Consider the following 26,091-nt stretch of genomic DNA (forward strand, 5'->3'; position numbering starts at 1 on the left):
GCAGTTCTGCTATAAAGACAGGCTACATGTTCAGCCTGAAGAAAAGGTTGTGTGGAGACCTCACAGCAATCTTCCAGTATGTGGAGGGCTCCAGAAAGAGACTCTTCATCAAGAACTATAGGACAGAACAAGGAGTAATGGGTACCAATTGAAAAAAGGGAAATTGAGGTTAGCTATTAGGAAGAAAATGTTTACTGTGGGGCTGGTGAGACACTGGAACAAGTTGCCCAGTGAGGCTGTGGATGCCCCAAGCCTGGCAGTGCTCAAAGTGGAGCAACCTGCTGTGCTGCGAGGTGCCCCTGCCCACGGCAGGAAGGGCTGGCACCGGGTGATGTTAATTAAGATCCATTCCAAGCCCACACGGTGTGGCTCTGCGGGAATGCTGCTGTGCAGGGCCAGGGTTTGGGCTGGAAGATCCCTTCCGGCTCAGCATTTTCAGTGATTCCACGACGCTCCCATTCCTGCATTTCCCCCTCAGCGGCGCCCAGCACGCCGCCTGCCCTTCCCGGTCCCCCGGCCGGCGGTGCCCGAGCCCGCCCCGCGCCGCCGCCGGTTCCGCTGGAGCGGCCGTCCGCCCCGCCATGGCCGCCCCCTGGCCGCGCTGAGCCCCGGGCCGCGCCGCCGCCATGGGCGCGCTGTTCCGCGGCGAGCCCGTGTGCCTGGCGCAGCTCTTCCTGCAGAGCGGCTCGGCCTACGAGTGCCTCAGCGAGGTGGGCGAGCGCGGCCTGGCCGAGTTCCGAGACGTGAGTACCGCCGGGGCCCTGTGGGGCGGCGCGGGGGCTGCGGGAGCCCTGAGGGGCCCGGCCTGAGGGAAGGTGCGGGCTTGGCCCCGATGGGGCGGTGGAAACTGCTTTTATTGCCGTCTTTGCCCGACTCCGACAGGCAGGTGTACGGCCCGTCCCTGTGTGGAATTCGCCTGGAAGCAGGATGACAGAATTGTTAGGGTTGGAAGGGATCTCTGGAGATCATCCAGTCCAACCTCCTGGCAGGGCAGGGCCACAGAGAGAGGTGGGATGACTGATGGAAGTCAGTGTGGAGCCCCGGCACTCTCGGGGGGAATGCTTTAGGATGGATGGATCCCACCTTTCTCACAGCAGCACCTTAAATTGGGGTCATTTGCAGCGAGATCCCATGGGAGAGCCCCTGACCCACCTGCAGCCTCAGCGCCTTCATCCTGAGCGTGTGTGCGCAGCCTATGGCTCCATCCACCCACTGACAGACAGCTGCTCTTTCATTGGCTTATTATTATTTATTATTATTTATTATTGGTTTATTATTATCTATTTATTATTATCAATAGGTTTATTGATAACAGATTCCTGTTCCTGGAGGGGCACCTCATCGTGGGGGAAACTCCTGCCTAACATAAAGTTGGGTTGGGCAATAATTAGCCACGTCTCTGCATTGCCTCATCATAATTATATGATCTTTGCATGCTGACTGAGACTTTGGAATGTCTTCCAAATATACATTAGAAATGTAGCTTGTAAAGTCATTGCAGGGAAAGCTGGGAAGACTTAAATAAACATCTAGTTAGTAAATATGGCAGGGAGGAGGAGGCAGATCTGTAAGAATGATTACACGAGTGTATGTTTAACACTTTGATGTCATTCTAGTTACCTGATACACCATTTATTGTAGAAATAATGAATTAGTGGTTCTGATTTAATAACCTGGATAAGTAGTCAGAGATATTGCATGTTCATATTATAGGGATGTATGTAAAACTTAGTGTTTCATATAGACTGTGGAAATGCATCACAGAAAATTTGTCAAATGGTTTGATAATTTGAAGTCATTAAGCAATATTTTACAGCTGTTGAAACAAGATTAGGAGTGGTTGCTCCAGTAGACTGTTATTTTGTTGTTTGATTAAAACTAGCCAATGGCATGGATAATTCTGCTTTAATAAAACCAACTTTGCTATTTGAAGACTTAGTAATCTTTTTAGGATTTAGTGCTTTCTCAGCTGACAAGCACAGAGCTCATGCAAATTGTCTCCAGGAAGTTGCAGGAACAGCTGTGGTTTTCTAGGGGAGGTTACTATTTCAAACCCCTATTAAGCATTTTATCCTTCTCCTTCAGCTTAACCCAAATGTGAGTGTGTTTCAGAGAAAATACGTGAATGAAGTGAAGAAATGTGAAGAAATGGAAAGAATACTTGGTGAGCTTTATTTTCATGTCTGCTGTTTCTCATCTGTGGCATTACCAGTGGCACTGCTGTGAAGGTTTTTTTAACACTCCCATGTTTTGTAAGCTGTGAAATTTGCTTACACTAAATATAGATTTGGGGGTTTTTTAAGCTCAGAGGTGAAGAACAGTTGCTAATGTGTTGCTGATAAATAGATGAGGCTGTTTCAGTGTTTACTACTTAAAACTCTGCTAGGGAAAGTGAAGCTTTACTGTGGATATTTCCTTGACTGTAAGATATTCCCTGTTCATTTTGTGTAACTCGATGCTGTTGATTTTCCAGGCACCCTTAAAAATACCTCTGAGTATTAATAATAACATAGTGTTCTCACCAGTTAATAATAATTGTGTTCTCATGGTAGTTAATGAATAGAGGAGGGTGTGCAGAGCATTACAGCCAAGCTGCAGATGTCTTCAGTGTATCTTGAGGAAAAGTTGCAGTTGAAGGATTCCTTTGACTGGAATCTCTCATCAGAGGCACGTGCTGGTCATGCCAGCAGCTCTTGAGGCAGTCCCCCTGCCCAGTGTGAGTTGCATTTGTTGTCAAGGTTGCTTAAGCTGCTTTGTTTGAACACTTTTTACTCCAAACATGGGTCAGTGAGCAGCACGTCTGTTTCTGGCAGAAAGTGACACAATTGCACCATTAGCAGAAAGTGGCACTGTGCAGCAACAAAGGGGTTCTGTGAAATGGTAAAAGCTTCTTAGAGAGTACTTGTTGGGAAAGAGAAGCCTCTGAAGTTTGCTTGCTTCTGCAGACTTCCAAGAACAGCAATAGTTTGTGTGTTTTATCCCCATCCACTCTTTAAGTTCTTAATTTTGAAGACTTTTGTGTGTGCATTGTTGCTAAAATGAATGAATAAAATAGCCAGGGCTTGATGCTGCAGTGTGATTAGCACCATCAAGAGCAGCTGAAGGTCAACTCTGCAGCACTCTAGGAAGTGTAGGCAATGCAGGTTCCTTTCTGATGCTGTTTTTCTTCTCACTCCAGGGTATTTAGTACAAGAAATTAAAAAAGCAGATATTCCACTTCCTGAAGGAGATGTTGCTCCTCCTGCCCCCTTGCTGAAACACATTTTAGAAATCCAGGTAACTCCACTAAACAGATGCCTAAGTCTTGGAACTTAATTTCAAGTTTAATGACTTACTACTTATAATTTAAGTTATTGGGGTGTGGCAGAGGGGGCAAGAAGCATTTGTTTTCCTTTCTTCTGATTCCTTGCTGCCAGTGTGACTTCAAAGCCAGTGAGGTTTTGGTATTTACACAAAATTCCTGTGAAAGGGTCAAAGCAAACTCAGGGAATGTACACTCATCTGTTTGGTACATCACACTGTTCCAGGCAGATTGTCTGTAGATGAGATCCCTCAGCCTCATTTATTGCTTTGGTGCTTACCTAAGGCTCTTTGTGCATCCAGAATTTCCAGGTTTGTGTGAATTTTACTTGCCCAAGGCTCTGCAGGTGCTGGTCACACAAGAAAACATGGCACTGTTGTCTCTGAATGCTTTTTCTGGTATTGGGTTCAATATGGAAGCTTGTAAAACCCAGATCTAATTTTGAATAACGTTCTGTTTTGTTGTAATTATGTTAAAAGAATAAATGGGTATCTTCCACCCTCTGCTACCTGCAGTTCTAATTCCAGGTCTGCATTATTTTGACACAAATTAGGGGCAGAGCAGCATGCTGAACAGATGCCAGTGGAGGATCAAGTGTACTCAATACAAAGCCATGTGTGGCAGACTTTAGGATAAAACCTCTGAAGCTTTAGTTAATTAAGAAATGGGAAACTCCTGTCACTGTGAAATTATTATGTGTTGACAATGAATCCTGCTCTGTTTTCCAAAATCCTGTAACTGATTCTGTGTCTTTTCTTTACTCTGTCTTAGGAACAGCTGCAGAAGCTGGAGACAGAATTGAGGGAAGTAACTAAAAACAAAGAAAAATTGAGGAAAAACCTGCTTGAACTGACAGAATACAAGTACCTGTTACAGATCACACAGAATTTTGTCAGGAGAACACCTGAGGTATTGATTGGGGCGTTTGACAGGGATTGTTGTTGTGTGGCCTTGTTATGATTTTCACTGTAGAATTGATTGAAAATGAAGGTGTAATTGTGTTATTTTGGTGCATAAATTGTGCTAAGAAATTTGCACTGTAATTTTGCAGCACTGACTATAATTGTTACGAGCAGTGCACTTGAGATCCAGGATCTCTCTGTTGTCTGAATCGAACACAGAAACGAGTTTTATATTTTTAATTAAACCATTAACCTAATTACCTTTTCTTTCTTAGAATAATAACGGAAAACGAGAGGGTTTTTTTCCCTGGAAGCAATGAATGTTCTTTCTTTTTATTTCCTAGTATGAATCCCATTTGCATGGAAATTTTGAAGAGTTTCCTTCTGTGGAAAACGAGCCGTTGGTGGATTACAGCCGCACGCACAGACTGAGTGCCTCGCTGGGGTGGGTATGGCACCTGCTGTTCCAGAAGTGCCTGATGAGGGGCTGTAAAGAAGGGGTTGTTCTCTTAAAACATGGCCTGTAGTGATTTCAGGTGTGCCAAACAGTTTTAGACAGGACAAGAGCCTGGACCCAATGTACCTTTATAACAAACCCAGATTATTTGAAGAGATAAGCAGGACAGCATCCAAAAAAGCTGTCACAAAGCTTCCATCAAACCAAGGACGTGTGCAGAGGAAAATCTCTAAATCAATACTTCCTTCTATTGTTTAAAGTCTTTTTCTGTGATAAACACACAGTGTTTTAATCACCTGGCAGTGTAAATGTAACATTCATTGTGTTGCCTTTGAAATGGTGAATGGATACTGCTGTCTGTGGTGTTGTTATGAGAGGATATATTCCAAGAAAAAAGAAATAATCTTGCTATCACAGAAATAACCAGTTAGGAGTAATTCTAGTTGTGTGCCCAGGGCTGTAGCCTGTTTATTTTGCAAATAAAAAATTTTATATACCAGCTGGTATTTTGTATACCAGTTACTTCCTGTTCAGGATGATGCTTCCTTCCCTAGCCTTGGCAGGTACAAAATTATTGTGGTGATGCACTCTGAATTTCCAAGTTTTTTTCTTGTACATTTTATCTTACATTTCAAAATTTTCCTTTTCCTAGATTCATATCTGGGTTAGTTCACGTAGCAAAGATTGAAGCATTTGAAAAAATGCTGTGGAGAGTCTGTAAAGGCTATCCCTTTCTTACCTATGCAGAGTTGGATAAGGCTCTGGAAGATCCAGATACAGTGAGTAAACATTGTAATGATCAGTTTATTTCATTTGTACTTCTCATATGATTTGGAAGAATTGTTGTTCACGTCTGTCTGAAGTAAATGGAAATGATTTCCTAGTGTCCTTGGAGGAAAAACTGTTTAGAAGTATTAGAATTTGTATTATTTTAAAATTCAAGGTTGTAGAAGTGGGAATTAATTTGTCATGGTTAGCTTGAGGAGTACAGAACTATTGTGGAATAGTGGTGACTTTATGACTGGCCACCTTGGTCACATACGTGGCAGAAATGGCTACTTGGATATTTATTAACTAGGTCTGTACAGTGCATTGCCTTTTAATAGCCATTCCACTTGTTCATTCAATAGCTAAGAAAGAATCAAGTATAGCTAGTTTTCTGTGAAGTTTTTCCTGTGAACTTAAAAAGTTGATTTTTGTAAATCAATTACAGCATCCTAATTGATCACCTTTTATTTTTTTTGCTTGAATTCTAATTTATTGCCTTTTTAAAATACTCTTTTCTTACTAAGAATTCTGATATAGTAAAATATAATGTCTCATTGATTTTCCCTGGAAACTTTTTTCTGGTTTTCTCTAATATTAAAAACAAAGAAAGTGATACTGTCATAGTTGAATTTTATTGTTTGATCTTCGTTAAACAGATGGAAAATTAATTGTATTAACACAGCTTTTTCTAGTTGTTCAGCTTTGTTATTTAGCTCTATTATTATGTCACAGAGGAATTGCTGGTTAAAACACAATTCATCAGCTTTACTTTTTATGTTTTTTTAGGGTGAAACCACAAAGTGGGCTGTTTTTTTAGTGTCCTATTGGGGTGAACAAATTGGTCAGAAAGTTAAGAAGATTTGTGACTGGTAAGAATTAAATCTAATATAGGTACATTCCTTTATACCTGGGGTATTTTCTGGTTGGTTTTTCCCCTGCCCCCCCTTTTTGAAAAGTGTTGATTTTTACACAAGATTTTTGTGTTAAATTTGTTCCTCCCCTTATTGCACCCAGCTCTGTAATTTACATAGTGTACAAATAAATACATGAATCATTTCACTTGCAGTCTTTACCAAGTGCAGGCAACATGCTGCCTCTGAGTTGAATCTGTTGCATGGTTATGAAGTGGTGTGTTGCAGATCTGGCAGGGGGCTGGGTGGTGTGTTTTGGTGGAGTTTGGTCATTGACACAGCCCTGTGCTCCTGCAGCTATCGCTGTCACGTGTACCCCTACCCCGACACCACCGAGGAGCGCCAGGCCGTGGTCGAAGGACTCAACGTTCGTATTCAGGATCTTGAAACTGTGAGTAAAGAACAGATTTCCTCTTGCTGGAGCTGTTGCACTGTGGGAAGTAATTTAATGTGTCAGAGTGTTAAATGTAATTTCTAACATACATGCAGCTTTGGAGCTGATGGGACAGTAAGTTGTGTCCCCGGTCTCATGTTGCACATATCCTCACAGCACTTGGCATTGCCTTCTGTTTTCAGCAGAGGTTTGCTTGCCCTCCTAAAAACATGGCCCAGCACTGGTGCTCTTGCTGTGATCAGCACAACCCCTCTCACATTCTCAGTGAGATCTTTGCTTTTTTCTCAAACAAAGGTGCTGAATAAAACTGAGGAATACTTGCGCCAGGTCTTGTATAAAGCCTCGGAATCCATCTATACTTGGGTTATCCAAGTGAAGAAGATGAAAGCCATTTACCACGTCCTCAACCTGTGCAGTTTTGATGTCACAAATAAATGTTTAATTGCTGAGGTTTGGTGTCCAGTGGCTGATCTCCAGAACTTGCGCCATGCATTGGAGGAAGGCTCAGTAAGTCACCTGAATGCTTGCTGATGTTAAAGCTTTGATCTTGAACTAAGTATGCACGTAAGGAAAGAAAAGAATTATTAACAATAGACTAAAAGTAGGCACAGACAGATCTGGGTCTCTGTATAAAACAATTTTTTTATAAGCAGAGCCTTTATTTAGTGTTGTGTGTAGTGGTTTTTTTTCTTGAATAACTTCTGTATTGGACCTGAGTCCAGCTGGGCCCACGGTGTTATTTGCAGTCATGCAAAAGATGCCAGTTCCCTTGCATTTGTTTTGTTTTATGAGAGGAAATTGTAATAACAAATCTTTATTTTCTAATATTGTGATTGATAAGTCTCATCTGATACTTGATATGAAGTAAGAATTAGAACACTGTGTATAGTTTTTAGAGGGGGTACAAAGGGATAAATGTTAAACTTGGGGCATAATTTAATGGTATTTTTGGATCAGTGAAACTTGCTGATAGAGCAGACGCTTTCACTTTGATTAGATTAACAGAGATCTTACACAAATATATCTTATCTCTGTTATTAGAGGAAGAGTGGAGCTACAATTTCCTCATTCATGAACACCATCCCAACAACACAGCCTCCTCCGACTTTGATTCGTACCAATAAATTCACCTCAGGGTTCCAGAGCATCGTTGATGCTTATGGAGTTGGAAGCTACGGGGAAGTTAATCCAGGTTGGTCCTTCTGAAAGCTGAGCTCTGAGCTGTGCTGGCATTGCTGCTTGCCTTGGTACCTTGCTGAATTGGACACTGGCAAAGGCCAAATGGTGACAAGCATACTGCTTGTTAATAGCTGTTTTAAAATTTCAGTAGCTCATCAAAAGCACAGACTGTGCTCCAAGCAGCAGAATGGGATTGGGTTTTGCTGAATTATTTTAGCATGAAAGGTAGTGGTAATAGTTGTATAATTTTTCGTCTGTATGCTTTACTTTGGAAGGAAGATAATTTAGGGGAAAAAACAAAGAAAACTGGTAATGGTAATTGATCTTAGTGAAGTGTGGAGCTGATCACTTGAAAAATTCAGCTTGTTATTTAGCCCACTTTATACTTGTCGCTGTGTTGGCTGGGTCATTCTGCACAGGAGAATGTACCTTATAGTATAGACCTGAAATACCCACAGAGGAAGAGCTGTTTGGTTGTGTTTTATTTTCTGGGCTTGTATTATTATCCTCAGAATTGCCAGCTACTGCTCAACTGTGAAGTTGTCATTGCTACACAATAAACAAGCTTTAAACTGAGTTAAAATTACAGTGTGGGGGAAAGGTCTATGAGTAGGGGATGAAATGTCTTTCAAACTTAAGAACTTTGAGAGCTTTAAGTATGGGATTGCATGGGGATAGTGCAGGCAGGACATGGTGTGTGCTGTGCCTGAAATGTGCTCTGTTGCCCTTGCAGCTCTCTATACCATCATCACTTTCCCCTTCTTGTTCGCGGTTATGTTTGGAGACTTCGGGCACGGGCTGCTCATGTTCATATTTGCACTCCTGACAATACTGTATGAAAACCACCCTAGGTTAAAAAGAGCACAAGATGAGGTAAAAGGAATTACAAATTATTTACTTCCTATCCAGCCAGATCATTTGAATAGGGACTTTTTCTGAAAAGTACTGCTTTTTTGAATGGGTGCTTATTTAGGCTTTTTTCCATTCTTTTAGAATTTTCTGTGTTAAAAGACCCACATATTCTATGAGATTGATGTAATATTTTAAACTATTCACTTTCCTTGAAAGATAATCAAAATAATAATCAAGTTGTAATGAAATCTTAGAACAAATTGATGCTCTGAAGCTTGTCTTTACTTCTACCAGGGCTACTCAGTGATGGGTTTTACAGAATGTCATTACAGTGACAGTGTGAGGAGAAAATAATTTTTCAGATTCCACTTTTTATGGTTTATCAAAAGAGTTGCAGTTTGAAATTTATTAAACTTCACTTAAATTTTTTAATCACATGGGTTGGAATGCAGGAACACCTGCATCTCTCATTAGAATTATGTTTAATTAAGAATGCCTTCAAATGTGTAATTTCTTGTAAAGTAGGAAGGAAATGGCTTTAAAAGACCCTTCCTTAATGTAAAGATGCTGGTGGTAAAGGTCTCAGTGTGTGTCATGGGAGCTCATATTCCTTAATGACTGTTCACAAATAAATTTTTAGAAGTCTATTTGTCCAAAATGTGTTTCTCTTAGACATGTCTAGGTAACCTTTGCTCACAAACAGATATTCTCTATTTTTTCTTTTTTCCCCAATACTGACAGATAATGAAAATGTTATTTGAAGGCCGGTACGTGATATTGTTAATGGGGCTGTTTTCTATATACACTGGATTGATCTATAATGACTGCTTTTCAAAGTCAATAAATATATTTGGATCTGGATGGAATGTTTCAGCAATGTATGAGAAGGTTTGGAGGTGAGCAGCATGTTTGCTATACCATTAAAACAGAGATGTGTTTCCTGCAGCAGTTTAACCCTTTTGTTCACATGTTTTAACTATCCTGCTATGGTTTATCTTTACATTGATGTTTTAGGTTTTATTTTCTAGATGTGTGTGTATGTCTATATAAAGATATTCAGAGGAATAGAAAACACAAGTCTAGTTTTGGACTTACTTGCCCTAGGTCATGCTTCTGGAATGAATAGCTGAGTGGCACTTGCCTCTACTAAAAGAAATTACCTATTAATGAAGTGAATTAATTACCTGGCAATCACTAGTCTCTGCACAGCTTTTCTTGATAGTAAAAAAAAAAAAAGAAAAAAGAAAAAAAATAGTCTGTGTGAATTGCCAAATCTACTTTTTCTCAGAGTGGGATAACCTCACTAATTTGAGGTGTCATGACCCTTTGGTATTTGAATGTTCACACTTGCATCTCATGGTGCCTTACAAAACAGGATGTGGCTTCAAAGAGTCAAGACCACTGGCTAAAATTTGAACCGGCTATGTGTGCTGGAAATACTGTATGAAAATAAAGTAGAAACTTCCCCAAATGCAAAACAGAAAAAAGGTGGCAATTATTCTTTGAGTATTTGACAGTGAATTTTATGCAAAAGCAAACTGTGAACTTTTAAAATGAAACTTTGAGTTCTAGGGGAATGTGGAATAAAATCCATAAACTTTGTTTTGAAAGACAGTGAATGTGAATTAAGCCCAGATTGTGAGGTTCTAGGTGGATTTTTTCTGCTATTGTTTGTATTAGTCAGGACTTTTGTGCTTAGAAACCCTTCCACTCTTTTAAAAGCGTGACAGTGGGTGAGTTAGGTAAAGGAAAGCAGGAGCAGTGTCCTGCAGAGCTGCAAGTACATTGTCATTATGTTTAAAGTGTCCAATCTGAGTGTGTTTTTCTTTCACTGCAGTGATAAGGATCTGGAAGCTAATAGGTATTTAGCACTGGATCCAAATGTTTCTGGTGTCTACAATGGAGCTTATCCCTTTGGAATTGATCCGGTTAGTTTCATTCTTTTTAATTGTCCGCTTGTGATGATCAGTCTTTGTCCATTAGATTTTGGAATGTGTATAAGTAAGATAAATCTGACTAAGAAAATTACACATTTCTGTTTGTATTCTCTGTTCAACAAGACCTTTTCTTCTGACAAGTCAAACATTGAACTATTTTTACAAAACTCAGTTGTGACCTCCATTTGAGGTAGAACTCTAATCCCCAGTAGAAGAAGGATACTGGTTTATTCCTCCTGCTATGGTGTTCATCAATGCTGGTTTGGTGTTTTCTTCTTCAGATATGGAATTTGGCAAGCAACCGTCTCACTTTTTTAAATTCATTCAAAATGAAAATGTCTGTGATCTTTGGAGTGACTCACATGACATTTGGAGTTGTACTGGGCCTGTTTAACCACTTGTAAGTACAAGAAATTAAAATAATAGCAATATTGTATTTTTTTGCCAGGTCTGGAATGATAACAGTTAATCTTGTAAGAGAAATGAATTATTTTCTGAGAACAGGATAAGAGTAATTGTGAAAACTGTTCTTAATAAAAGATAGTAATAGAGAGGTCTCCTTTTATATATGCAAGATGATGGTTCAATATTATACTAAAAAATCCCAAAACAAAATAATACAAGACTTTATTTCACTTGTTGCTGAATGAAAATATGTTTCTCTTACAGGTTTTTTTTCCCACTTAACTACCTGATATAATTTCACTGAATAAAAAGAAATCAGCTGTGGACTGTGATCTCAGTCTTGCTGTTTAAAAGTGCTTTGTTTTATTGAAATAATATTTGGGCTGTGTTGGTAAAACTTATTTTTTCCACATTTCTATCTTCCAGGCATTTCAAGAAGACCTATAATATTTATTTGGTTTTTATTCCTGAACTTCTATTCATGCTGTGCATATTTGGCTACCTGGTGTTCATGATCTTCTTTAAATGGTTGGCGTACTCTGCAGAGAACTCCACAGCTGCCCCCAGTATTCTGATACAATTTATTAACATGTTCCTGTTTCCTAATGGTGAAACAAAGAGCTTCTTTAGTGGCCAGGTGAGTAATGCTCTTCCAAGCTTTTGGAAATCCTGTGTTTCTTATGCAGATAATACTTTAAAGGAAAAGGTGATGGCTTTTCCTTCTTTTGATTTTGTGATCTAATCTAATTTTCCTCCCGCCCCCCCAACAGGTTCCTCTGCAGAAGTTTTTACTTAGTGTTGCTTTTCTTTGTGTTCCTGTAATGCTGCTTGGTAAACCACTTTATTTATACTGGTTGCACAGTGGAGGCCGAGGCATAAGAATGTACAGGGTAAGTACTGAAAGACACTCCCACATTTCCTCAGTGCAGGAGAATTCAGCTGCTCTTTTGTTGCACTTATGGGTATTTCATAGAATGGGTTGGGTTGGAAGGGAGCTTAAAACCCATCTCATTCCACCCTCTGTGGTGGGCAGGGACACGTCCCACTATCCCAGGTTGCTCCAAGCCCCTCCAGCCTGGCCTGGGACGCTTCCAGGGATGGGGCAGCCACATCTTCTTTGGGAAAACTGTGCCAGGGCCTCGCCACCCTCATAGGAAAGAATTTCTTCTGTATATCTATATTCAGCTGAACCCATTACTCCTTGTCTTACCAGTTTCTCCTCAGTTTGGAAATTTTTGGACTGAAGCACATAATAGTACTTCATTCCTCTAAATCTTTTTGCCTTTGCCTGTGACTACACTGAGTAAATTTAGAAAATGACAGTGGCAGCCTGCTTGAAGAGAAAATACATTCCCATTTTGCAGAGTGGCTACAAGCTTATCCGAAAAGAAAGTGAAGAGGAGCTTTGTCTCCTGTCATGTCATGATCTTGAAGAAGGTGTCACTCACTCAGACAGCGGGCACAGAGAGGGGGATGCAGAGGAGGTAATGTTTTTACTTAATCCTTGGTTTCTATGTTCTTCAAAGCAAATTAGAAGTGGGCAGTCAACACATAACCTGTACACTTCATGCTGAGCAATTATGAAGAAAATCATCTGAGCCTTTACAAAGACCTTGGTGCCCAAATGCAGTTTACTTATAGTTTATTTGTTGCTATTTTATCTTTATTTTCTGGTATTTTCAGACTGTTACAGTAAATTACAACCTGTCTGTAGTAGAGAATAGAAAATGTGTTTTATTTGCAATTAAGACTGCATCTAGGAGTACAGGTTTTCTTATATTGAAGAGTGGGATAAAAACCCTGAGTTTTGTCTGGTTTTATGGATTCTTAACCTTGAGGCAAGGTGGTGACTGCCCGGCTTCCTGTTAATTAATCTTGGCTTTTCAGCTGGACAAAAGTCTTTCTGTGTCTGCAAATTACATCTTGTTATGAGGATTATTGCTAATGGGGGTTGGGGCAGCATTCCTAGTCCCCACCCACTGCTGCTGTTTAGTTTGGGCAAATTTTTAAAGGTCTGGGCAGATTCCACTGATTCCATGTGAATTGAAAGACAAAGAATTGCTTCAGCTTCCTAATGTGCAGAATATGTATAGTTCTTGTCTCACTGAGTAGTAGACTCTTGTTTCTTGTGTATAGAAAATACAAGAATTATCTACTCAGAATGTATTATACAAAGTGTTGAAATACAACATTCAGACGAAGTAAGTTGAAATTTTAGTAATATCAGTTTTGAAACTCTTTATTAGTAACAAGTATTTATATTTAGATCTTAAATAAGATCTTTAGATCTTAGTATTAATATGGTTATCTTTCTGTCAGTAGCATTGCTGATAATTACCCCTGCTTTTAAAGATGAGCAAATTGATATTGTAAACCTAGAACCTTAATAGAATGGGAATTAGAACCATGGCTGGTTATGGTACTTGAAGTTTTCAAGTGTTAGATCATGTTCTTTGTAGAAAACATAAATTGCATTTGTTTTTGTCTCTCAACAAGGTAATACTGGAAAATTGTAACATCTAGGGGTTTTTTTAATGTTGTCTCTGTAATAAGGGTCTTGTACATGGCACATTTTTTTACTTGACATAAAATCAATTTATTACCCTTCAATGGAATTCTTCCTTGTAATAAGGATTTGCAGATGAATGTTTTTGTTCTCTCTTGTTTTGTTCTCCGTGTTGTTAAAATGGATACAAATATATTTTTATCTTTTAGCTGAACTTTTCAGATGTTTTTATGAATCAAGCAATTCATACCATTGAATACTGTCTGGGATGCATCTCTAACACAGCCTCATACCTGAGACTCTGGGCATTAAGTCTTGCTCATGCACGTAAGTGGGGGTGGGTTTTTTGATTTTTTTGGGGGTTTTTCCTACATCTGTATTTTTAATGCTGTTAGAGGGAGGCTGGCCTGTTCTATTGGTACTAGTATGAAATACACTTTTTATTAATTAAAAAAAATCTCTATTTCAACTAATCATGATCTATGGAAGCCTCCAAACTAAAACCGTGACTTTATGTAAAATTTTGCTCTTAGTAGGTCTGATTTTGACACTGAGGTGTATCTTTAAACATTTGAGGGGATGGGGGCAGTTCTCTGGGGAGGGGGTTTGCTCTCTTTTCTCTTCTCTTGGTTACATGAGCAGGTCAGAGTGGCTCAGTGGGTGAAGGCACTCACTACCAACATTAATTATGGCAACTTTTTGGTTTTCACTAGAGTTATCAGAAGTTCTGTGGCAGATGGTGATGAGAGTGGGTCTGCGTGTGGATACGAAGTACGGTGTCTTGCTGCTAATCCCTGTGATGGCATTCTTTGCTGTGCTGACAGTTTTTATTCTGCTGGTCATGGAGGGGCTTTCTGCTTTTCTCCATGCTATACGACTTCACTGGTACATTCTCTTTTTCTATAAACTTTATTAAAAAGGAAAAGTGTAAAATTCAACAGCCTCATTGCTGCTGAAATACACTTATTTAGTTATATTAAATGAATGGCTTATTAGTTGGATTTGATTGTTCCTCTGGAATATTTTCAGTGGATTCAAATATTATATTGGCTTATGATGCATTTTAGCTTCAACCACATTCACAAAATATAAATACATTTCATTTGTAGTATTGCAGCTTTTCATAATGTAGAATATTAGTAACTTGGATATGCATTTTTAATTTCCATCTGGTTATCTCACTATATGGTTTCAGTCTGTTTATTTGGTTCAACAGAACATTTATATTGATGAGTGGGGCTGCCAACCCTTAAGTACTTTAATCCTTTCTTAGTCTTGGTATCACAAGCTCTGCACTTTGGAGTGGATTCAGAGCATGTTTAGTTTGAAATCTGATGAAATTTACAACTTAAACAAAAGCGTATAGTGTCCAAAACACAGGAGGTGGAGCTACGTACATGAGACTGTCCTCATGATATTGCACGTTTGCAAAACAATTGGCTACAGCTCACTGAGAAACAAATGAGTAAGCCAGAAGTAAGAAATGAGCCTTTACAACACGGTTTAGTGCCTGTGGGTCTCCTGAGAAACAGGAGTTAAACAATAAAAATAATAAAGACTGCGATGGGAAGGTTAAATAGCTGCACAGGAAGCAAGTGAGAGGTGTGGAGTTGGTTTTGCTCAGCTTCTTGGGTTGCACAATCTGTCCCTTGACAACTAATTTTGGATTCATGTACAGATTCTGGTTTTTTGTCTCGTTTCAGGGTGGAATTTCAGAACAAATTCTATTCCGGTGGAGGATACAAGTTTACGCCTTTCTCTTTTAAGCACATTTCTTTACATTTTAATAAAGATGGTGCATTATAATTTGGCTGCTGTCAGCAGAAATGTTTGAAATTTCCTGCAAGTAACTGTGATTGGATCTTGCCTATGAATGGTTTCTTGTGGAACAAAGTGGTTTTCACTGATTGCCTTATAATGCAGCCACACAATTCTGTAAAACATACCTCCCATAGAAAGACATAGCAGATCTGGAGCATCTTGTAAAATATATAGATATGAAATGTACATTTTTCTTGGTAAACTAATGTTGTAAATTAATTTTATTCTTAAAAGAAAAAAAAAAGTTGTTACTGCTTGTCCTGAAACCCATGTAGGCATTTTTTTGAGTCTCTTTATTTTCTTGAATGGTTAGTTTTAAGTTATCTGAAAGACTTTTCATTACATTAAACATTAATTACTAATCACATACTTAACCCAGCTGCATCTTGTGCACTTTGGGAACCATTCAACAATGCAATAGAAGCAATGTCTGTTTTCAGTCTGTATTCCAAGATGATTATGAAGTGTAAATTTATACACACCAATGCAATGTGCTCTTTTTTGGCCATATTTAAAATTGCACTGGAAATATTATCTCTTCATTCTGGGTTCTGCTTAGAGTTACTACTTTAAGCTTTCGGAAGCCACACTGATATTTATATTTATATTTGACATTATGGAAGAAGGCAGGATTTACTCCTCTTTTTTCCCCTGTAGTGAGGAAGAACTTTTGCACATGGAATAAAGAATTGGCCTCGATCCCTGTTTCTGTTTGGCTCTAAGGACACACAGCACTCCCTGGTAGTGTAGAACCTAATTTATACTGCATAGGTGGACAGGGGTCGTTTTATATTATTTTTGTATCAGTGTGAAAATGGGGATATTGCCATGATATTTTAACATCTGTGCCATACGAACAGCACAAATTAAATTTTGCACTTGTTTCATACGAACTCCCAATAAAGCCTCGTTTGCGCTGTGCCGAGCGCGCCCTGTGTTTGTCCGTACCCTTTTCCCTGCCTCGGGCACCGCTGGTCCCGTGAGGGGCGGCCGGGGCCGGGGAGAACGGGCGCTCGTGAGGGGCCGCCCGTGCTGAGGGAACCGAGCGCTCATGAGGGGCGGGGGACATTGAGGGAACCGAGCGCTCATGAGGGCGGCGGGCGCTGAGGGAACCGAGCGCTCGTGAGGGGCGGCGGGCACTAAGGAACGCTCGTGAGGGGCGGCGGGCGCTGAGGGGAACGAACGCTCGTGAGGGGCCGCCCGCGCTGAGGGAATCGACGCGGCCGGTGTTCAGAAGGAGGGCCCGCGACGGGCGGTAGCGCGGGGCGGGCTCTGTACGGGAGCACGGCCGCTCGAGGCGCCTCCCGAGGCGGGTACGGAGCCTCCCGCAGCGGGCTGAAGGCGGGCAGCAGCCATCGCTCCACCCCGCACCGTTGCCGTGACCACCGGGAGGCGTCGGGCCGGTTGCCGCCATGAGCCTGGACGACGTGCGGGTGCGGTGGCTGCGGGACCGAGCGCTCTCCCTGCTGGGTCTGAGCGATCCGGCGCCTTTCGAGGAGCTGCTGAGCCGCGGCGAGGATGCGCGGCTGGTGCTGCGCTTCTTCGGCCTCGGCGGCGAGGATGCGAGCGGGGCGGGCGCGGCGCTGCTGCTGCTGCGGGCCGAGCGGCCCGGCCCGGCCGGTGAGGAGGGGGTGCAGAGGGTCCCCCTGCCCGGCCCGCTGAGCTCTCCCTGGGCACTGCCTGGCCCCGGCTCCCTCTTATCCCCTCCCTCAAACCTCTCTTCGTCCCATCTGCTGAGTCGCAGCCCCGTTCCCCCTGTTTTTACCCCTTTTCCTGCCTTTCCATCCTTTGGGCTGTGTTCTGAATCCCTTTTATCCCACCCATTTCTAGAATTTTGTCCCCTCTATTTGTGGGATTTGCATCATCCCTCTGCAGTGTTATATCATGCTTTTCTCCCATTTTGCATTTGTGCACTTGCAGGTGGCACGAGCAAGCGTTTCTATGTGGCTTTTAATGAAATTCCCAAAGAGTTTGTGTCAAATTCTACTGTGTATTTTCTGAGAGACACCAAAGGTATGTGCCCTGAAGAACTGCAGCCTCAGCATTTTCAGTTTTGCCTTAAACAGCATTTCCCATTGTTAATATGATACAGATGGGAACTCAGGATAGTGCACATCCAACTTATTTAACTGGATAGGAAAGTACTCAGAGCCAGAGCTGGGGTTGCTTTGTCATTAACAGCATTTCTGTACAAGATTTTTCTCTTCTGTCTGTAGAGTAAGAGTTCAAATCAACCCACTGTTCTTTTGAATAGAAAACTATTTTCTAACTATCAGGCTGGCTTGTAAAGACTTAGAAGCAGCTGATGATGCTGAAGTATTTTTCTGCCCTTTCTGAAAATGCATTTGCACTATTAAAACCAGCACTAGTTTTGAACATGACTTGCACCAAACCTAGTAGTGTTTTATTGGAGTTTTAATTTATGACTTTATACTTTCTGTATCAATTAATTAGACTTATTTTATACTTTCTGTATCAATTAATTAGACTTATACTACTTTTTTGTATACTGTTTAGAAACAGTTCCTGTACCTAAAGACATGACTGAAGCTAATGAGATTCTTCCTCGAGTGATACAGTCTGGCGTGCTGACTGATGATGCTCTCTTGATGCTAAAGAATGCCATCTCACAGGTAAATGAGTGACAGCTTTTATATATGGAAACTTGAGTGTATCTAGGAGTGATTTGCCTATTCAATATTATATGGATTATGCATAAGAAATATTAATATTTAATAAGTGACCTTCAAATGCCAAAATTAAGTATTTGTGAAAGCTTATTTGATATTTTGTTTCCCCATTTTCCCCCATTTGAGAATCATTTAAGAGTGTGACACCAGACACCTCTATTTCTGTGCTCACAGACTTTCATAAAGGCATGCTGGAGCTATTCCCCTGCAGAACTTGAAGCAGAGAGAATAATGCTAAGGATGTGAAATGGAAGGAGACACACTTAAATTAAATTTAAGAACAATATCTAATGGTTAAGTGAATTGCTTGTAAGCTTTTTTTAATATGAACCATCTGATCTGTGACACCTGTTTCAATCCTGGCAGTCTTCACCAGCTATCTCTCATGGTCAGCCACAGACTGAGAAAACTTCCTTTGATTCAGACAGTGAAAACACAGATTCTGAAGAAATTAATTTACCCGAGACTGAGCCTAGAAAGTCAGTGGAGGACTCAGCGGGGAGTGAAACTCAGCTGAGCATACCAGGTGAGGTGAATGTTTTGCCTCTGCCAGCACTGTGGTGATTAGAGCACATGGCAGTAGAACGAGGTTCACCTGAGCATTTATGTAGAATAACAAATAGATTTGATTAAAGCTGCTCTTTGCTGATACCAGCTGTGCTTTTCCCACCCTGATGCATACCAGGCAGCGTGGAGAAATGGATGAAATCAGTGAAAAGTCTTTCAAAGAGTTTGGAGTGAGGGTAGGAGAGGGGGTAGACATTTCCAGTGGTGCCACATTACCAATGCTGCCAGAACAAGACAGTTCATTCTGTGTGCGTTTTCTTCCAATAGAACATCTTAAACTGGAGATGCCCACTGTAAATCTAAGTAGAGAAGTGGCTGTTCTTGCCACAGTTCCAGGAGTGGTTCAGTCTCTGAAATGTTGTGCAATGACCTGGCAGAAATTAATATCTGGAGTTCTGAAGGAACAACTGGAAAAGGTTCCACAGGTAATGTTGCCTGTAACACCAAGATGCTTTTATTCCGGGAGACTTTGCTTCATTTCCCCACAAGAACTGTGTTAATTTTTAATTCCTCTTCATGTTTGATTGTTGGAAGACCATTTACTAATTCTTGAAAAGAAGAACAAAAGTAGTGAGGAACTGTGTGGCTCTGGGAGGTAGAACATAAATAAAATATGAAGTAATTCACTGCAGATCCTACCCACACAGGACAACTGTGGAAAACTAAGGGACTTTTGTTAACTTCTCTCTTCTAAAGAGCAAAAAAATGCTAAAAGCCCCACTGAGTAATTTATTTTTTAAAAATAGCGATATTTTTTTGCAAAAAAGTGTCTTGAAAAGAAGAACAAAAGTAGTGAGGAACTGTGTGGCTCTGGGAGGTAGAATATAAATAAAATATGAAGTAATTCACTGCAGATCCTACCCACACAGGACAACTGTGGAAAACTAAGGGACTTTTGTTAACTTCTCTCTTCTAAAGAGCAAAAAAATGCTAAAAGCCCCACTGAGTAATTTATTTTTTAAAAATAGCTATATTTTTTATTTTTTTGCAAAAAAGTAATCTCAAAAGCAAAAATCCTTATTTTCAGGTTTTGAGTCTGCAAACATATGTATAGCTAATACCACTAAACATGCTGAGGGATTTTTTGTCTATAAAGTTACCTGTGCAAAAGCTCAGGGATGTACTCCCCACAAGCAGTTCCATTCAGTGTAATCTCAAAAGCAAAAATCCTTATTTTCAGGTTTTGAGTCTGCAAACATATGTATAGCTAATACCACTAAACATGCTGAGGGATTTTTTGTCTATAAAGTTACCTGTGCAAAAGCCATAAACTCAGGGATATATTCCCCACAAGCAGTTCCATTCAGTGCGTGTATAACTCTTTATTTCAGGATCTTCTTCTCTCTGGCTTTTTGCATGGTTGAATCATATCAAGTTTATCTCAGCATTTATTGAAAAGAAGGAACAAATATAATCCTGGTTATAAATATTCACTCTTGCATAATGGTAATTCATCTTTTTGTGTTTGATTTCGTATTACTTGCAGGGTAATGGTCCACTTGCAGAGATTAACCTCTGGCATGAAAATAACACTGCTTTAAGAGCTCTTACTGAACAGATAAAGCTTCCAGAGGTGCAAAAAGTCTTGGAAATACTACAGGAAGCTGAATCTGAGTTTACTGAAGGTTTCCAGATCGTCTTAAGTGACCTCAAAAAGCATCACATGGAAGCTGAAGATAATGCTAAGTTTCTCTCAACTCTCGAACGCCATTTGAAGGTACCTGACCTTGAGAAAACTTGGTCAACTTTAAACTGTATTTACCTGAGTTTGGTTTCTCTGTAATCATCTCTTGTTTATTTTTTCACTTTTTAGCAGTAATAAAGATATACTCTAGATTAAGAAATTATATTTAATTTTTAAGAAGGGGTGCTTATTTTGTATGAGTTTCAATGGTTCTAATATTTGAAAGCTCAGAGCTGTGAGCGCTTAGTTTGTAGTCCAGTCTTGGGAGTTTTGATGGCATAGCTGAACTGGAGAAAACAAAAATTTATCTACTCCATTTTTTTAGGTAGTTTCCACAAATTACAGCTGATGTTTCAAAGTTTAAATTGTATTGAAGATCATCCAAACAAAGAGTTGAGCCAAAATTTAAAATTAGGACCTAAAATCATTGGGAGCAAAAGGTGCAGATTTGCACATCTTTAACCATGTATATTATTTAGGCAACAGGATGTCTCCTTGTCCAAGTTATTTATTTATTCATCTTACAGACTTTTATAACCTGAAGCATTTACAGAACAAACATTAGTTTACTGAATATGAACTTATATGTTTTCATGACATCTTACCCACAATATGCATTTCTTAGAACTTATCAACGGGCACTGGGGTTGATGTTATCTCCAACGCCATCCCTTCCCTGCTGAATGCCCTGAGGCTGGTGTGGATCATGTCGCGGCACTACAACAAGGACGCGCGCATGGTGCCCTTCTTGGAACGAATTTCCTGGGAGATTTCCCAAAGAGTGCGCAGAGTTGTGGACCTGCAAACGCTCTTTAAGTAGGTGCTGGGTTTCTCTTTAACTGGGCTGTATTTATTTAAAGCTTTGCTTGTCTTACACAAAGTGCAGTAGATAATATTTCCACCAAAGAGGCATCCATATTTTTCAACCATCTGAAGTTGTATTAGAAGGTCAATTAAAAGTCAATTTATTTTGTAATTTTCATAAATTACTAAATCAGCCCTGAAGATATAGGTTCTTTTCCTCTTTTGTATTGAAAGAACATGAACCAATAAAACAAATAGAAAGAGGTAAAAAAGTGGCATAAATGTAACCAAAATCACTCCTCAAATAATATCTCCTTTCACAATCACATTGAAAATAAGTTATAAGCTTTGCCTAGATCTTGTATAGCTAGAAGCTGCTAAACCAGGGTATGTTATTCCAGTTGAGATATGATTTTTTAATCTATAGTATTTATATCAATAATATCTTAACTGTGTTGATTTGATTAATAGACAAGACACAGCTGCTGCAAAAAAGAAAATAACAGAAGCCAAAAACACTCTTGAACAATGGAAAAAATGTTATTTTACTACTTGTATCCAAGTTGAAGAGTCAGGAAGTAAGCGATACTGGAAATTTGATGTGAAACGTTTATTTGAAAAAACGGATTATATGGTTTCAATCTGTCAAGATCTGTATTATATTTTTCAGGTAGGAATAGAGACAATAAATTAAGAAATTTTTTAATCACTGTCTTCTTCTGTAGAGGAGATTCTTTTGTGTTGTAGGTGTAGACTTGTTAACAACTTTTAGTTTTGTGTTTGAGACCTGAGCGGTGCCTTTGATTTCAACAAAACTGCACTTAGTGCTGGAGGTGGATTAACTTTACTCCAGGTACTGGTTGGGGAAAGATGCAACTGTGTACATGGTGTGAACATCAGAGACTTGCAGCAACTGTTTCACACATTTGTCATTTCATGGGTTGCCACCTTAATGAGGTAGATAAAATACCATTTAAGTATACTGTAATATAAAATTTAGCCATCTGTCAATCTGTGTATTAATTGCAGAACAACCTATGAATGGAGAGATGCTGTGTTTAGGCTAGTTTAAGTCAGGGTAATTAGCAATATGGACAATCAATAAACTGTGTGTAAAATGGAGTGAAAAGGAAAAATAAAACATAATCTTACAGAACTTGCTGAAATAATGGTAGTTCTACAAGATAGAGAAATAAAGACAAAATAATTATTTTTATCCTGCTGCTGGAATTAGCTTCAGAACTTGTGCTGTGTATCAGACAGTGATCATGGACAAGCAGTGGGCAAAGGATTCCTTGCAATATTTTATTCTCTTCTAGGTCGAAATTGTTAAGCAAATCTTTGTTGAGAACCTCAAGGATCCACCTCTGTACAAGAACCATCCTCCCGTGGCTGGAGCAATATCCTGGTCCCGGTCCCTTTCCCATCGGATCAGACACACCATTACTCGCTTCCAAGAAGAGGAGGAGTTGCTTGTCTCTAAACGTGGACAGGAAGTATGTTGGGTCTTTTGGTGCTTCATGAAGGAAGAAACACTTGTTATACACTTCTAAAGATGTGGAAGTGCTTTCATGTGAGGGGAAGTCCCCATCTTTGCACACAGCAAGCCGTGTTAGATGTGAAAACTGAGTTGAAACTTTCCCACTGTTTCCCAGGGAGACAGTGATGGAATCAATTGCACAATTCAAGGGCCCAAATTCTCCAGTGTCTGCATTAATTACACGATGTTACTTGCTCTCTTATCTAATAAAAACAGCAACCATATTGAGAGACCATATTAGGACAGGTTAGTTAAACATTTCTCATGATCTTTAAAATGACTTATACAGAGTTGTCCTTTCTAGGTGCAACAAATATATCTGCAAGTGACCAAGAAAATGGAGGAGTATGAAGCTCAAAAATACCATCAGTGGAGAGAGAGGGCAGAACACGTGCTTCCATTGCTACTGAAAGATACTCTACTGACTCTTGTTGCTGATGGGCCTGCAACAAATATTAATCTGGAGACTTCTGAGCAGGTGAAATGTAGGAACATTGTGTACCAGGCTTCTCTGAGGGGAAAGATGAAACCTACTTGATGGTCAGCGAGAATTTTCTGAGAGTAATATTTTAAACATGAATTTAGAAAAAGTTGTGAGCTGAGAATTGTTTCTGGCCCTTTATAAGACATAGTTTCTGAATCACCTGGCAAGTGATTGAATGTTGTTTCTCTCTGTGTTCTTCTGTGGTGTAGTTCCTGTTAATTTTTAGGTTTTGGTACAACATTTTTGGGACATTGCTACAGTACTTGGGACTGAAGTTAGGTGGAGGCAGGTTTTCAGCAGAGATCTTGCAGAATCCTGTTCCTACTAAACTTCTGTCTGACTGAATTTCCACTGGAATTTCTGTTGTAAGTGGTTGCAGCAGTGTGTAAACAGAGGTGTTCTGGTTTGTTTCTTGTGATTGACAGCTGAAAAAGTAGTTCTGTGTAATTTCTGAACCAAGAATGCTGAGGATACTATCAAATTTTAAAAGCATTTCCACAAGCTCTGAATGTCAGTCATTCTGACTTTTACCTTCTGCCTTATCAGATATCTTCAAAAGCTCATCTTTACCTCGTAATGTAAATTTGTTGCTCCTCTCTTTTCTGCTGCTTTCTTGTGTTGTAGAGCTCTGCAACAGACGAGCCTGTCACCATCAGGAAAAGTGTCCGCTTCGCTCTGAATTTCTCTCCAGAAATCCAAGAGATTATCATTGAAACCAAGTACATGGAACAGTTAGGGCTGCCAGTCCCAGAAATGGCAAGATACGTGGCATTACAGGAAGACAAATACCTTAGGTAAAGCTGTAAGAGAATATCTGCTCACATGTGGGCTTGTGGCTGCCTTTCAAGTGATTTCACTCCAGGAACAGGCCCTGAGTCATCACATTTTGGAAACATGAGATCCCTCAGTGATTCTTTTTTTTAAGGGTACAATTTCTAATGGCCGTGTTGCACTGATAAGCTTTTCTCTGGCATTCTTTGCATCTTTTATGCTGTAGGACTGTTACACAAATTAACAACTTGTCCAAACCTGAGAGGAAAATAATTTGCAGTGAATTGTTTCTGACATTTAGATTTCAGCTCATTTAAACACACTTCTGCATTCTTTCTGTACAGCCTTGGGTAAGTAAGTTGTGTCCAAATTATGCACACAGATAATTTAGCACACAGATGTGCCAATAAGTTCCTAAATGGATTTTAAAGTTCACCTGTTCAGTTCACTAATGTGCTGCTACTGTTGGAACCATATGAAACTTTTCTTTATTTTTAGTGGGAAATAAATTACTTTTATAATCAATACATATTCACTGGTTAGTTCTGCAAATTTTGCATTATATGGAAGTCTGAATAGAACAATGGAAGTTCTCTGCTCTTTGGTGGAGTTTGTAGCCGTTTTTCCAGAAAACCATCATTTTTGTGTTTTGGTTTTTTGTGTTTCTTACATTCCTTAGGTACACAAATAAATTGAAAATCATGCTGAGCCGCTATCACAAATTAATGGAAATGATGAGTGAAGCAGAAACCAAACTTCTTGATCACTATGTCAAAGAACTCTGGAGAATATTGAAAGCAGGACACAAAAGACTCACGTGGAAGTCCGTAGGTAATGGAGATACTACTTTAAAATGGCCTTAGACGTTTAATTTTAGTTTAAAAAATCTCCTCAGTTCTGCAGTCTATTTTTTATCATGGCAGAACATATGATCCATCCTCTTTGCACATTGGCAGAATAGCAGGTTAGACAGATTGATCCAGGAGATATTTCTTGTGTTTTTATTGTATTTAAAACACTGGAGATGGTTAGAAACCCTTAGCCAAAAGCTGTAAGGGAGCAAGATGAAGGATTAGCTGTGAAAACACCCAATCTATGATTTTGCAGAACCTTAGAATCTCATTCTTAGAGATAAAACATATCTGGTTGTGGCCATTTTGATGCAGTGATGAAATACTTGTTAAAGAGATAACAAATGGTTCTGATTTATTTCAAGGTATTGGTGAATTTATTGTCCAATGTACACAAACCATTGGGAGATTAGAGTTACTTGTCCATCAGATTCATCATATTTCTGAAGACATAAGCAGCAAACTTTGGTCCATAGAATCAACAAATCTCTTTAAGTTTCCACATTCAAAAAATGGTGACAAACGTCCTGGTAAGTCTCTATATTTTCATTTCCAAGCTCTGTGGTGTTCTGTTTTCCTCTATCTGCTGCTTTGTGGTTTTAGTTGTTAAGATCAACCCGTTTAATTGTTACCAAAACTGGTTATAGTAGCAATTCAGGGTGTAACAGAGGATGGAACTGGTTTCCTCAGATGGAAGTGGCAGCGAGCTGGTTGTCTGCCAGATCTCTGTCACTTGAGTGGGTGATGGATCAAATTTCTTTCAACACTTCATAGTTGTAAAAAAGTTGCTATTAAATAATTGAATCAAATTAAAATCCATATTTCAGAGGGCTGAAATATTAATACATTAAGCATTAATAAGTTAAGATATTTTTATCATTATATAAAATCAGTTTCATGTTTACAAATAAAACTCAGGTAATTATTCCAGTGTATAAAACTGTTAGATCTAGTTAATAATGCTAGTTTTTGTATCTGTTGCAGAAGCAAAAGAATTTTTTGACTATGTTAAATGTGAGCAAGCAAAAGATGTGGAACAACTGGTTAGAAAGTATTCTGCAATTCCACAATTGCTAATAGAAGTGGAAAGACGAGTTGCCTATACAGACAGTGGCAAATCTCCAAAATTAGCTTCCTATTATGCATATTGGGAAAATAGGATTTATCAGGTGTTGACACAGTTAATTGTGAAGTAAGTGAATTGTTTGCTTTAATGGGTTTCCAGTCATCTTCAGGTTCCCCTGGATCTGTTGATGAGTGTGTGTAC

The 26,091-nt window shown here is 39.6% G+C and overlaps 2 protein-coding genes across 2 annotated transcripts in view; both read left to right on the top strand.

The window, feature by feature from the left end:
- Nucleotides 1–573: 573 nt before the first annotated feature.
- On the top strand, nucleotides 574–16,353 carry ATP6V0A2 (ATPase H+ transporting V0 subunit a2). The gene is made up of 20 exons (XM_039724660.1): nucleotides 574–743; nucleotides 2,086–2,164; nucleotides 3,179–3,276; nucleotides 4,073–4,210; nucleotides 4,548–4,648; nucleotides 5,313–5,439; nucleotides 6,215–6,297; nucleotides 6,637–6,730; nucleotides 7,028–7,240; nucleotides 7,775–7,925; nucleotides 8,646–8,785; nucleotides 9,506–9,660; nucleotides 10,602–10,692; nucleotides 10,983–11,101; nucleotides 11,533–11,743; nucleotides 11,877–11,996; nucleotides 12,471–12,590; nucleotides 13,822–13,939; nucleotides 14,326–14,497; nucleotides 15,316–16,353. The coding sequence occupies exons 1-20, from the start codon at nucleotides 627–629 to the stop codon at nucleotides 15,416–15,418; spliced, it is 2,550 nt and encodes an 849-aa protein (XP_039580594.1). The 5' UTR covers nucleotides 574–626; the 3' UTR covers nucleotides 15,419–16,353.
- A 492-nt stretch (nucleotides 16,354–16,845) lies between these two features.
- Nucleotides 16,846–26,091, top strand: part of DNAH10 (dynein axonemal heavy chain 10) — a 49,941-nt gene continuing 40,695 nt past the window's right edge. Inside the window, exons 1-13 of the mRNA XM_039724668.1 lie at nucleotides 16,846–17,053; nucleotides 17,354–17,446; nucleotides 17,951–18,066; nucleotides 18,490–18,649; nucleotides 18,958–19,115; nucleotides 20,177–20,407; nucleotides 21,000–21,113; nucleotides 22,498–22,674; nucleotides 23,023–23,196; nucleotides 23,827–23,996; nucleotides 24,653–24,804; nucleotides 25,190–25,354; nucleotides 25,809–26,016. Coding sequence (XP_039580602.1) covers nucleotides 16,846–17,053; nucleotides 17,354–17,446; nucleotides 17,951–18,066; nucleotides 18,490–18,649; nucleotides 18,958–19,115; nucleotides 20,177–20,407; nucleotides 21,000–21,113; nucleotides 22,498–22,674; nucleotides 23,023–23,196; nucleotides 23,827–23,996; nucleotides 24,653–24,804; nucleotides 25,190–25,354; nucleotides 25,809–26,016 — 2,126 coding nt within the window. The remainder of the gene's footprint in view (nucleotides 17,054–17,353; nucleotides 17,447–17,950; nucleotides 18,067–18,489; nucleotides 18,650–18,957; nucleotides 19,116–20,176; nucleotides 20,408–20,999; nucleotides 21,114–22,497; nucleotides 22,675–23,022; nucleotides 23,197–23,826; nucleotides 23,997–24,652; nucleotides 24,805–25,189; nucleotides 25,355–25,808; nucleotides 26,017–26,091) is intronic.

Source organism: Passer montanus, unplaced genomic scaffold (genome assembly GCF_014805655.1).
Source record: "Passer montanus isolate IOZ18808 unplaced genomic scaffold, ASM1480565v1 scaffold53, whole genome shotgun sequence".
NCBI lineage: Eukaryota > Metazoa > Chordata > Aves > Passeriformes > Passeridae > Passer > Passer montanus.